Consider the following 13,916-nt stretch of genomic DNA (forward strand, 5'->3'; position numbering starts at 1 on the left):
GCAATAGAGATTGTATCATCTGTGGATCTGTTGGGGCAGTATGCAAATTGGAGTGTGTCTAGGGTTTCTGGGATAATGGAGTTGATGTTTATTTTTTTTATTTTACCTTTATTTAACCAGGTAGGCCAGTTGAGAACAAGTTCTCATTTACAACTGCAACCTGGCCAAGATAAAGCAAAGCAGTGCGACAAAAACAACAACACAGAGTTACACATGGGATAAACAAACGTACAGTTAATAACACAATAGAATCTGAGCCATGACCAGCCTTTCAAAGCACTTCATGGCTACAGACGTGAGTGCTACGGGTCGGTAGTCATTTAGGCAGGTTACCTTAGTGTTCTTGGGCACAGGGACAATGGTGGTCTGCTTAAAACATGTTGGTATTACAGACTCGGACAGGGAGAGGTTGAAAATATCTGTGACGACATTTGCCAGTTGTTCAGCGCATGCTCGCAGTACACCTCCTGGTAATCCTGCGGCCTTGTGAATGTTGACCTGTTTAAAGGTCTTACTCAAATCTGCTGCAGAGAATGTGATCACACAGTCTTCCATAACAGCTGGTGCTCATGCATGTTTCAGTGTTATTTGCCTCGAAGCGAGCATAAAAGTAGTTTAGCTCGTCTGGTAGGCTTCTGTCACTGGGCAGCTCTCGGCTGTGCTTCCTTTTGTAGTCTGTAATGGTTTGCAAGCCCTGCCACACCCGACGAGCGTCAGAGCCGGTGTAGTACGATTCGATCTTAGTCCTGTATTGACGCTTTGCCTGTTTGATGGTTCGTCGGGGGGCATAGTGGTATTTCTTATGAGCTTAGAGTCCCTCTCCTTGAAAGCGGCAGCTCTAGCCTTTAGCTCAGTGCAGACGTTGCAGGGAATCCATGGCTTCTGGTTGGGGTATGTACGTATGGTCACTGTGGGGACGACGTCATCGATGCACTTATTGATAAAGCCAATAACTGATGTGGTGTACTCCTCAGTGCCATTGGCGGAATCCCGGAACATATTCCAGTCTGTGATAGCAAAACAGACCTGTAGCTTAGCATCTGCTTCATCTGACCACTTTTTTATTGATCGAGTCACTGGTGCTTCCTGCTTTAATTTTTGCTTGTAAGCAGGAATCAGGAGGATAGAATTATGGTCAGATTTACCAAATGGAGGGTGAGGGAGAGCTTTGTATGCATCTCTGTGTGTGGGCTAAACGTGGTCTAGAGTTTTTTTCCCCCTCTGGTTGCATATTTAACAGAAATTTGGTAAAATGGATTTAAGTTTCCCTGCATTAAAGTCCCCGGCTACTAGGAGCGCCACCTCTGGGTGAGCGTTTTCCTGTTTCCTTATGGCGGTATACAGCTCATTGAGTGCGGTCTTAGTGCCAGCATCAGTCTGTGGTGGTATGTAGACAGCTACGAAAAATACAGATGAAAACTCTCTAGGTAGATAGTGTGGTCTACAGCTTATCATGAGAAGCTCTACCTCAGGCGAGCAAAACCTTGAGACTTCCTTAGATATCGTACACCAGCTATTTACAAAAATACATAGCCCACCGCCCCTTGTCTTACCAGACGCCGCTGTTCTATCCTGCCGATACAGCATATAACCAGCCAGCTGTATTTTGATAATGTCGTCATTCAGCCACGACTCCGTGAAACATAAGATATTACAGTTTTGAATGTCCCGTTGGTAGTTTAATCTTCCGCATAGGTCATCGATTTATTTTCCAAAGATTGCTAGCAGAATGGAAGGAAGTGGGGGTTTATTCGATCGCCTACAAATTCTCAGAAGGCAGCCCGCCCTCCGGCCCCTTTTTCTCTGCCTTCTCTTCACGCAAATGACGGGGATCTGGGCCTGTTCCCGGGAAAGCAGTATGTCATTCACGTCGGGCTCGACTTGTTAAAGGAAAAAAAAGATTCTGCCAGTGTGTGGTGATGAATCGCAGTTCTGATGTCTAGAAGTTATTTTCGGTCATAAGAGATGGTAGCAGCAACATTATGTACAAAATAAGTAAAAAAATAAGTTACAAACAACGCAAAGAAACGAACAAAAAAACACAATTGGTTAGGAATACAATACGTAAAACGTCAACCTTGTTCTCAGCATTAGTACGATGAATCGGTACGCTTGATTAGGTTTTAAAGATATTAGTGTAACAGTAATAATGAATGGAAACGGATGTTAAGTTTAATTTAGGTTCCTCAATTCCGAGGAGAACGATGGAATGTTTAATTTACCTCAGGAATGCAATGGGCTTTATGAAGCAATTTTCCAAATGTTTGTAAAGGAATGAGTAGTGCAAGATTGTTGATTATAATGGCATTTGTGGTGTTTCACTGGAATAGAATAGAGGAAGAGAAACAGAAGAGTAAGAGAGGGAAAAGAGAGAGTGACGTCAACGGGAGACAGGGAAGCAGGGACACTAGATGTGAATTAAGTTGTCATGACCACAGGCCATGCTTTGGTGACACTGTCTCTTTCTCCCTCTTTCCCTCCCTCACCCTTTCTCTCCCTATCTTTCTCTCTCTCCCTCTCCCGCTCATTCTCTTCATCAGGCCCTGGTCTCTCTCAGACTGTGTAGGAATCAGATCTCCACTCTCCCGGCATCCAACAAGTGGAAATGCTCTCTGCTCAGAACCCTTGACCTCTCCAGGAACCAGCTGGGCAAGTAGGTGAAAGGTCATACATCTTACCACTCACACTTAGGCCACGTCCAGAAACAACTACTAGCCCCTATAAGCTTGTGTAGATCTGAAGGTGCTAGATACTGAGTCCAAGGAGTGGACACTAGCCCTGTTCTCTCTCTATATCTCTCTCTGGAATAAGCACTATGTTAGAAGCTCCACCTTTCCCTTTGACATGCTAGGTCAGAGTTTCACCTTATTGCTTAAACCTTTCCAGTTCTTTCAGATCTACAAGTGTCTAGGGGATAAGAGTTGTTTCTGGACAGGGTCTAAGGGTCTAGGGGCTAGTAGTTGTTTCTGGACAGGGTCTAAGGGTCTAGGGGCTAGGAGTTGTTTCTGGACAGGGTCTAAGAGTCTAGGGGCTAGGAGTTGTTTCTGGACGGGGTTTAAGTGTCTAGGGGTTAGGAGTTGTTTCTGGACGGGCTCTAAGTGTTTAGGGTCTAGGGCCTAGGAGTTGTTTCTGGACATGGCCTTAACCTCTTACTCTTAATATTTTCCACTCACTTCAAGGCCTGGTTCCATTTTTTCCCCTAGCTTCTTGCTTACCCTAGTCCATAACGTTTTGGTGTTAGCAACTTTGGGTACTATGGATTAATGAAAGTAATATGGTAGGTGTAGGACTTGGGGGAAGGGGTAGGACTTGGGGAAGGGGTATCTCTTGGGGGAAGGGGCAAACCACCGTAATGGAACCTGGGGCTGTATGCATCAAGCGTCTCAGAGTAGGACTCGCGATCTAGGATCAGGTCCACCCTATCTTTATTCAGGCCCCTAATCTTATTCATTATAATCTCAAAGGAAAAACTGATCCTAGATAAGCACTTTTCAGCTGACATGGTAAACAATAAAAAATACAACCAAGAATGCATGAATGTGATGGAAGTTGGAACTGTTTTGTTTCAGGACTGAGGAGGGACCCAAAACCAGGAAGCTGGCCTTCCTGACCACATGGCACAGGAGAGACCCGGACCCAGGTACTGGTTCTGGACTCATGTGGACTGGCGCTGTTGACTGTAGTGTTACTTTAGTGGTCTAACATGGACTGGACTTTAAACTTGACATGACTGGACTGAATCATTGTGGTCTGTAGTGAACTGGACTTAAACTGGACTAGACCAATCTGTCGTGGTTTGTAATGAACTGGACTGAACCGATCTAAAGTGGTCTGTAACAGGGCTGGAGTGTACTGGGTCTGTGGCAGTCTGCACTGGGACTGTGGCAGTCTGCACTGGGACTGTGGCAGTCTGCACTGGGACTGTGGCAGTCTGCACTGGGACTGTGGCAGTCTGCACTGGGACTGTGGTAGAATCATTACTTTGTTGATTGTCTGGTCAGATTCTCTATCTCAATCTGGCATGGACAGAGTTTAATAAACAGCTTATATGAGCAGTGATCCTGGTCACATTTGGGTCCAAAGCCCTTGCTCATGTGGTTTGGAAACCCCTCTATTTTACCCTGTCATAGGAGAAGAATGCCTCTCATCACGGTCATCTGGACCACACAGTCGTGCTCTCTCTCTCTTTTCTCTCTCTCCCTCCATATCTCTCTCTTTTCTCTCTCGCCCTCCATATCTCTCTCTTTTCTCTCTCTCCCTCCATATCTCTCTCTTTTCTCTCTCTCCCTCCATATCTCTCTCTTTTCTCTCTCTCCCTCCATATCTCTCTCTTTTCTCTCTCTCCCTCCATATCTCTCTCTTTTCTCTCTCCCTCCATATCTCTCTCTTTTCTCTCTCTCCCTCCATATCTCTCTTTTCTCTCTCTCCCTCCATATCTCTCTTTTCTCTCTCTCCCTCCATATCTCTCACTTTTCTCTCTCCCTCCATCTCTCTCTTTTCTCTCTCTCCCTCCATATCTCTCTCTTTTCTCTCTCTCCCTCCATATCTCTCTCTTTTCTCTCTCCCTCCATATCTCTCTCTTTTCTCTCTCTCCCTCCATATCTCTTTTTCTATCTCCCTCCATATCTCTCTTTTCTCTCTCTCCCTCCATATCTCTCTCTTTTCTCTCTCTCCCTCCATATCTCTCTCTTTTCTCTCTCCCTCCATATCTCTCTCTTTTCTCTCTCTCCCTCCATATCTCGCTCTTTTCTCTCTCTCCCTCCATATCTCTCTCTTTTCTCTCTCTCCCTCCATATCTCGCTCTTTTCTCTCTCTCCCTCCATATCTCGCTCTTTTCTCTCTCTCCCTCCATATCTCTCTCTTTCTCTCTCTCTCCCTCCATATCTCTCTCTTTTCTCTCTCTCCCTCCATATCTCTCTCTTTTCTCTCTCTCCCTCATATCTCTCTCTTTTCTCTCTCTCCCTCCATATCTCGCTCTTTTCTCTCTCTCCCTCCATATCTCGCTCTTTTCTCTCTCTCCCTCCATATCTCTCTCTTTTCTCTCTCTCCCTCCATATCTCTCTCTTTTCTCTCTCCCTCCATATCTCTCTCTTTTCTCTCTCTCCCTCCATATCTCTCTCTTTTCTCTCTCTCCCTCCATATCTCTCTCTTTTCTCTCTCCCTCCATATCTCTCTCTTTTCTCTCTCTCCCTCCATATCTCGCTCTCTTTTCTCTCTATTTCCCTCCATATCTCGCTCTCTTTTCTCTCTCTCCCTCCATATCTCGCTCTCTTTTCTCTCTCTCCCTCCATATCTCTCTCTTTTCTCTCTCTCCCTCCATATCTCTCTCTTTTCTCTCTCTCCCTCCATATCTCTCTCTTTTCTCTCTATTTCCCTCCATATCTCGCTCTCTTTTCTCTCTCTCCCTCCATATCTCTCTCTTTTCTCTCTCTCCCTCCATATCTCTCTCTTTTCTCTCTCTCCCTCCATATCTCTCTCTTTTCTCTCTCTCCCTCCATCTCTCTCTTTTCTCTCTCTCCCTCCATATCTCTCTCTTTTCTCTCTCTCCCTCCATATCTCTCTCTTTTCTCTCTCCCCCTCCATATCTCTCTCTTTTCTCTCTCTCCCTCCATATCTCTCTTTTCTCTCTCTCCCTCCATATCTCTCTCTTTCTCTCTCCCCCTTCTCTGACCGCTCCAGCAATTAGTAACCCCATACTGTACATCCTGATCCTGCAGTGACTGCTGATGGTCATTGACCGTGTGTGTGCGCGTGTGTGTGCGTGTGTGTGCGTGTGCGTGTGTGTGTGTGCGTGCATGCACGTGCCTTTCCCCTGCTTGGTAGTATGCCCAATTGAGTTTCCAGTAATTTTGCGGGATGCTTTGGAAGTGCTTTCCTTGAACGACAACCAGCTGGAGTGTGTGCCCCAGTCCGTGTGTGGCCTGAGAAACCTCATGGAACTCTACCTCTCCAAGTAAGTGCCCCAAGCCTCGTCACACTAGCCTCCTTTCCTTGTCTCTTTTCCTTGTCTCCTATTGATCTCACCCAGCTCTTTCACCACATAATTTCTCTAGTTAAGTCCCTAGATTGACTATACTTTTCTTGTCTCCTCATCTGCTTTCCTCACCAAGCTCTCATCCCAATTTAGGTGCCCTAGGCTTAGCCCCAATCTCCTTAACTCCCCATATTTCCTGGTCCCCTTCCTCCATAACCTCCTCGTATTGAGGTGGGACACAACAGCTGAAAACTAACATGGGGGGTCTCAGATGTGTTTGTGCCATCTTGTAAATCCTGTGGTCACCAACCTAGCTGAACACCTGTAGACATCTGTCCATTCCTGTCATCACACACTGCTAATAAAAAAGCAAAGGAGACAAGGAAAGGAAGGATTATAGAGTATTTATATGCAGCCCCACTCTTTGGCTGTCCTGTCCAGTCCTTACTGTTGTGAACTGGTTTGGAGGCAGCTGTTGCCGGCTGTTTTCTGTGGGTCACCAGGGTCACTGTTCTCTGTCCACTTCTCACAGTCTTCCAGACTGGAGGCTCCAATAGGAATACACCGGCTGTGTCCAAAACTGCACCCTATTCCCTACATAGTGCACTACTTTTGACCAGAGATCTATGGGCGTCCCAATGAGCCCTGGTCCAAAGTAGTGCTCTATGTAGAGTCTGGTTGTGGCCCAGAGTGTGATGTGGAGGTTTAGCTGAAGATCCTCTTTCCCACTCAGACGTTGTTTTGTTGTTATCCAGTCCTGTGTAATAACGGTCATGGTAGTCCAGGCTAGACTAGTGAATGGAGTCAGTTCTCAACCAGAACAATAAGGCTATGGTCTCACCTTTGGCGTTATGCCATACGCTTGTTTTCCCGGACACATTATGACTAGTCAGTCCTCGATGGAATAATACCCATTGAAAGTGGTTTTTAGCCCAAGACTAGGTTTAATCTGTGTCCAGGAAACCGGCCCATTATTCCATTATTTAGTTTCTTCCAATGTTTATCTATGTTCACTCATTCACAAAGCAACAGGACATGTTGAGGATGAGAAACACCTTGTGCCATTAGTATTCCCCTGTGTTTTCAGAGATCATATGATGTAAACGCATTAACATTCACCCATCAAAGTGGTCCTCTGGTTCCTTACACTCTCTGATCTGAGAACAGTAACCCAGTTATCCTTGTATGTATAGTACCTAATTCCATCTCTCTCTCCCCTGATCTGAGAACAGTAATCCAGGTATTCGGGAACTTCCAGCTGAGTTGGGGCAGCTCTCTAACCTGTGGCAGTTGGACATTGAGGACCTCAACATCACTAATGTTCCCCAGGACATCAGGAAAGAAGGTAAAGTACCACCACACAGTGTGTGTGTGTGTGTGTGTGTGTGTGTGTGTGTGTGTGTGTGTTTTTGGGGTGTTTGTGTTTACATATCTGTGTGTTTTTGTCGATTAAGGCAGCCGCCAGCACCTCTCTGATTCAGAGGGATTGGGTTAAATGTGGAAGACACATTTTAGTTGAATGCATTAATTTGTACAACTGACTAGGTATCCCCATTTCCCTTTCTCAGGTCCAGCATCAGTGCTGTCCTTCCTCCGAGCCCACCTACGGAAGGCGGAGCCCTGTAAGCTGCTGAAGCTTCTTGTGATTGGTCCTCCTCGGCAGGGAAAGACAGCCCTCCTGGAGGCGTTACAGACGGGCAGGACCTCCCCTTTCTCCCCTGCAGAACGAAACATCAGCACAGCTACTTGGGAACTGGACAGACCCAATGGGGTTAAAGCTAGCGTAAGAGAACACACACATGCATACAGAATACACACACACGCACACGTCCAAGGTACTTCCATCAACTATTTGCTCTGGGGTGTGAAGACATACTCAATCAATACATATTTTATTTTAAATTATTTACGAACATTTTCTTTCATTTTTTTTTCACTTTGTAGAGTAGGTTGTGTAGATCGGTAGGACAAAATTCCATTTGAGTCCATTATAAGATAACATTTTAAGGCAACAAAATCAAATGTGAAAAGTTTGCAATGCACACTGTTCTTCTGTTATTGCTCGCATGTCTTCCTACAGCGTGTTTTACTTCCAGAAAAGAGATCTGTATGAACTCATTATTACATTACTTTTTAATATCTATTTCCATGAAAGCCTGGCTGCCAGTTTGTTTTGAGCCTGGCTGCCAGTTTGTTTTGAGCCTGGCTGCCAGTTTGTTTTGAGCCTGGCGTGTGTGTGTGGCTGCCAGTCTGTTTTTAGCCTGGGATGGTTACTACGATTATGTCATGTTACAAAGTAACACAAAGGCGGGCATGTTGACCCATTCCTAATCTTGGAAACCCAGAAATAAAATCTGGTGTAATTACGTCAGATGCTCGATTAGGATACCATTTATTTGCCGTAGTTGGTCCAAGAGAGATGAACCCATTCCTAATTCCTAATCTTGACACAATAATACAACATATCTCATCCTGTATAGATGTAGGGGTGGAACTGAGGCAGAAGGAGTAGGAATTGCATTTCCAAAGTTTTTTTTTTTTTCAGTCAGTCATTCAACTAAGGTTGGTTTTGACAGTGGTATCATTTTGTAGTAATTTGTTTTGGAGTGATATACATTTCATTTTTCTTCTTTTAATTCCACCACCGTAACAGGCAGACTCCGTGACGTTCAACGTGTGGGACATCGGCGGTCCGGCCAACATGTCCACGGTCAACCAGTGTTTCTTCACGGACAAGGCCCTGTACGTAGTCATATGGAACCTAGCGCTGGGAGAGGAGGCTGTAGCCAGTCTACAGTCCTGGCTGCTTAACATTGAGGTGAGGCAGAATACATTTTAGTCAGACTTTAGTGCCATTTAGTTTCTTCTTTTTATTAAAGAAAGACATTCAAAAACTGTTGACTTTAATTAGACAGTTGGAAATGGAGGGAGAGACAGGCTAGTGGGAGAACAGTAGGATTGAACCCTGGCCTCTGGTGGGGAGAAGTATATTCTACTGAATGGGAACATAACACGAACCCAAAGCCTCTGCATGATTATATTTTCAATTATACATTTTTTTTAATTCCTTAAGTGATTTTTACCTGAATTGACTCCAATATCTTTTCATGGCTACAACATCTCTGTCAATATTCTTTACAAATAAGGAATTTTATTTTATAGGTGTTATACAACAATGGTAAAAAGTATTTGAGAGAATAAAAGAGCCTCAATCATATTTTTTCAAGTGACTCTGACAGGTGTCATGGTTTTAACTACAAAGGTCATGTCTATTTCCACTGTGGGAAGGAACGCTCAGGTCACAGGACGTGGATGAGTTGTCCAGTCTGGCCACAATGACCTTTGGGCGACCTTTGGGATTCTAAATGTCAAACCTGTTGAAGTAAAACATCAAGAAACTGACCATAACACCTAATCATAACCTGGCAATGACTGTGTCCTCATTCTCCACCTTTCTGCCCTAAGTGTGCACTTGTTCACTTCCCTTCATCAATTTAAAAAGAAAGGACTGGTCAAATCAAATTGTATTTGTCAAACGCTCCAAATACAAAAGGTGTAGACCTTACTGTGAAATGCTTACTTACAAGCCGTTAACAAACAATGCAGTTTTGAGAAAAATAAAAGTTAAGAAGAAAATATTGACTAAATAAACTAAATAAAAAAATAGAAGAGCAACAATAAAAGAACAATAAGGCACACACACTGGTGTAGGAAATATAGTGGAAACTCACTTACACAATCCAATGAATCCACAGAAGAACTGATTTAGATAAACAATCACGTTATAATACTTTATTACTGACCAGAAAAACCTGTTATTGTCAAAGTCACCGTGCTGTATTTATTCAGATGAGCATCACACCAGCTACTGGCTGAGAAGGAGATCAGGATGAACTACTGGGCCACAGGTCAGAGCAGTTATTTGGGGTCATACCCTACAGGGCTTTCAGAAGGTATTCATACTCCTTGACTTATTCCACATGTTATTGTGTTACAGCCTGAATTCAAAAGGGATTAAATAGATGTTTTTCTCACCCATCTATAGACCATACCCCATAATGACAAAGTGAAAACATGTTTTCAATTTTTTTTGCAAATTTATTGAAATTGAGAAATATCTCATTTACATAAGTATTCACCCCCCTTTGCTATGACACTCCAAATTGAGCTCAGGTGCATCCAATTTCCTTTGATCATCCTTAAGATTTCACTACAACTTGATTAAATTCAGTCTGTAACACAACAAAATGTGGAATAAGTCTGTATGAATACTTTTTGAAAAGCATTGTATATGACCTCTGAAGTTGAACTTTTGACCTGTAGGCGCGTGCCCCTAACTCTGCGGTGGTGGTGGTGGGTACCCACCTGGACCTGATCGACACCAAGTTCCGTACAGAGCGGGTGGCCACTCTGAGGGCCTACATCCTGGCACTATGCAGGTCTCCATCAGGCGCCAGGGCCAGTGGCTACCCAGACATCACCTGGAAACACCTGCAGTGAGTCATACACAGAGACCGTAGGACACACACACACATTGTCACCTTACACACACACACACACACAAAACACACACACAGTCAGGTTACCGCACACACAGTTTCGATTTCCTCAACCCTTGGCATGAAAGTGTGTGTGTGTGTGTGTGTGTGTGTATATCTGACTCTGTGTGTGTGTATTCAGTGAGGTATCGTGTAAGACCCAGGAGGGTCTGGATGGTCTGAAGAGGCTGATCTTCCAGGTGGCCTGCTATATGAAGGACAACAGCAGCAGTTCAGCTAGCGGACACAAGCTGCTGGGCAGACTGGTAAGTGTGTGTGCATGCATGCTTATGTATAAAGCTCTTCTGTGGGTAACACCATACTCAGAATAAAAATGCGTTATAACCTCTCTATAAACCCTTTATAACCCTTCATAGATCCCAAAGAGCTACCTTACACTACAGCAAGCGGTGCTAGATGAGCGGGGTCGGCGGGATGCAGAAGACGAGGTCCAGTACCTGACAGACGCACAGCTGGACCTCGTCATAGAGCAGAACCCAGGAAGTGACATCAGAGACTACGAGGACCTGCAGACTGGTACCAGACCCTTTTTCAGCATTATTTATTTTTCTACATTATTTCATTAAAGGCCCAGTTCAGTCAAAAACAGGTTTTTGCTGTGTTTTATATATATTTCCACACTATGAGGTTGGAATAATACTGTGAAATTGTGAAAAAGATGATAATGCTCTATTTGTATAAGAGCTGAAATTTCTGACAGTTTTGGTGGGGTGGAGTTTTGGCCTTCCATGGTGACATCACTATGCAGTAAATTAGTTAATAGACCAATAAGAAAGAGATTTCCAAACCTCTCTCCCAATAAGAGCAAATGTCAGTTTGCCCCTCCCCACTCAGACCACTCCCAGACAGTCCTAGCTAAATTCTTGCTTGAGAAATTGCCCTTTGCTAAGAAGCTGTTTCTCTTTCTTTTTGACCATTTTAATTGAAAACAATCACAGTGAGGTAGGAACACTTCATTAGTCCATTGTTGATATAGTCTCAAAATGTTTTGAATGTCAGCAATCAAGTTTTCAAGATATATAACTTTCAAAATACAGAAATACAGCCGGTATGATGCGTTTTGCATCATATGAACATTTCAACAATGGACTAATGAAACCAATACCAAAAGATAGTTCTGGTGTGGAATTTTAATTGTTACCCTGAAATTATTTGATATTGAGATAAACAGTTGCATTGGTACTTTTCAAAAGTATTTTAATATTGCATGAGTCGATTGAATGGTTTTATACACAGTTACACATTCTCTTCAAGTTGTCTTTCTCATCCTTGTACATATTATGTAGACCAGGGGCCACTAACCTTGCTCCCCCTGGAGAGGTACAACTAACCCTCCTGGTAGAACTAACCATAGTATATTATATATTACATTATCCAGACTATTATAGAACATTTTCCTGATGAACGTATTCCTCTTCATTATCCCTCCCTCCATCTTGACTGTTTTGGTTATTTTTATAGTGCTACTGATCTTGATTGCTGCATTGTTGGGAAAGAGCAAGAAAGGAATTTCACTGTACTTGTGCAAGTGACAATAAAAACTTGAAACGTGATCTCTTCTCTCCCTCTCTCCTTCCCTCATGCCTCTCTCCAGCCATCAGCTTCCTGATCGAGACAGGCACCCTCCTCCACTTCCCAGACACCAGTCACGGCCTGTGTACCCTCTACTTCCTCTGTCCCGTGTGGCTGTCGGAGTGTCTGGAGCGGATCATCCACCTGAAGAGCTCCCGATCAGTGGCCTGGAATGGGGTGATCCGAGCGGAGGATCTGCGCATGCTCCTGGTGGGAACGGGCTTCACCCAGCAGACGGAGGAGCAGTACTTCCAGTTTCTGGCCAAGTTTGAGATTGCTCTGCCTGTGGCCAGCGATAGGTAGGGACGGGCTGTTCTCTGAGCTGGGCCCTGGGCCATGTTCAGCAGAGCACAACATTGTGGACCGTTCAGAAAGAACTGTGTTATGTAGAACAAGCCTGCCTCTGATTTGTAGAATAAGGAATCAAGTCAGCTCTATTCATGACATTTCTATCTGCATCATTCCACTACGTTTGCCAACTGAACTTGGCCCAGCGACATGGAGACTGATTCTCAGATATGATGTGCACTATCGTGCCGACCCGAACTGAACTGTTCAGGCTCGTACTTTCTTTTCACAATGCGCTTTGTAGCACGGCTTATCTCTCTGAAAGCAAACAGAACTGACCCTATAACATATCTCATATATCTGCCCCACCTCATTCCCCTTATGGACATCCATAACTTCTAACCTACCTCTGTCCTGCTCCTCTCCTACACTGTTACCTGCTCCCCCACCTCCTGCCTCCTAAACCAGCTATGGACATTCATGGATTCCTTATATTCCTCCTCTACATTTAACTTTACCTTTTCTCCTCCTCTACAGTTACCTCCTCCCCCACCTCCTTCCTCCTAAACCTGCTATGGACATCCACGGCTTCCGTCAAGAGACCGCCAACTCCATCCAGCGCCTCTTCAAGATGAGCTTTGTGCCGGCGGGATTCTGGGAACGCTTCATCGCCCGCATGCTCATCAGCCTCACCGAGATGGACCTCCAGGTAACAGGGTTTGGCACCCACTCCTGCATGGGCAGTTGAACAGTGTTTACCGGGGAATTGAAAAGACTGTGTAGAACTCGTACAGTCCATTACTTTTGAAAATATCCACATGTTCTACCTGGATTATGCTAGTTGATATTTATGTTACTGTCTGATGCCATTTATGTAAAGAAATGCAGCATATGTAATTATGCTCTTCAATAAAACATATTTCTAACCTATACTATATTCAATACATTTTGTAAGATTATGGTGGGGGCGGGCAAAAGACAGAATTCAAGACAATTGTATCTGTTGTGCTCACAAACTTGTACCTTTCTTAAAACTATTCCTTTCTGTGTTGTCCTTTTATCCTAAGAGGAATGCTAAGAGTTCTCTCTGTGTTGTCCTAGTCCTTTTATCCTAAGAGGCATGCTAAGAGTTCTCTCTGTGTTTGTCCTAGTCCTTTTATCCTAAGAGGAATGCTAAGAGTTCTCTCTGTGTTGTCCTAGTCCTTTTATCCTAAGAGGCATGCTAAGAGTTCTCTCTGTGTTGTCCTAGTCCTTTTATCCTAAGAGGAATGCTAAGAGTTCTCTCTGTGTTGTCCTAGTCCTTTTATCCTAAGAGGCATGCTAAGAGTTCTCTCTGTGTTTGTCCTAGTCCTTTTATCCTAAGAGGAATGCTAAGAGTTCTCTCTGTGTTGTCCTAGTCCTTTTATCCTAAGAGGAATGCTAATAGTTCTCTCTGTGTTGTCCTAGTCCTTTTATCCTAAGAGGAATGCTAAGAGTTCTCTCTGTGTTGTCCTAGTCCTTTTATCCTAAGAGGAATGCTAAGA

General features: G+C 44.1%; 1 protein-coding gene across 1 annotated transcript in view; it reads left to right on the forward strand.

The window, feature by feature from the left end:
• Positions 1–13,916, forward strand: part of LOC106591281 (leucine-rich repeat serine/threonine-protein kinase 1) — a 186,730-nt gene that overhangs the window by 103,443 nt on the left and 69,371 nt on the right. Inside the window, exons 11-21 of the mRNA XM_045707980.1 lie at positions 2,541–2,653; positions 3,570–3,640; positions 5,824–5,953; positions 7,207–7,319; positions 7,543–7,757; positions 8,628–8,792; positions 10,298–10,470; positions 10,655–10,778; positions 10,890–11,049; positions 12,128–12,404; positions 12,931–13,102. Coding sequence (XP_045563936.1) covers positions 2,541–2,653; positions 3,570–3,640; positions 5,824–5,953; positions 7,207–7,319; positions 7,543–7,757; positions 8,628–8,792; positions 10,298–10,470; positions 10,655–10,778; positions 10,890–11,049; positions 12,128–12,404; positions 12,931–13,102 — 1,713 coding nt within the window. The remainder of the gene's footprint in view (positions 1–2,540; positions 2,654–3,569; positions 3,641–5,823; positions 5,954–7,206; positions 7,320–7,542; positions 7,758–8,627; positions 8,793–10,297; positions 10,471–10,654; positions 10,779–10,889; positions 11,050–12,127; positions 12,405–12,930; positions 13,103–13,916) is intronic.

Source organism: Salmo salar, chromosome ssa26 (assembly GCF_905237065.1).
Source record: "Salmo salar chromosome ssa26, Ssal_v3.1, whole genome shotgun sequence".
Classification (NCBI taxonomy): Eukaryota; Metazoa; Chordata; class Actinopteri; order Salmoniformes; family Salmonidae; genus Salmo; species Salmo salar.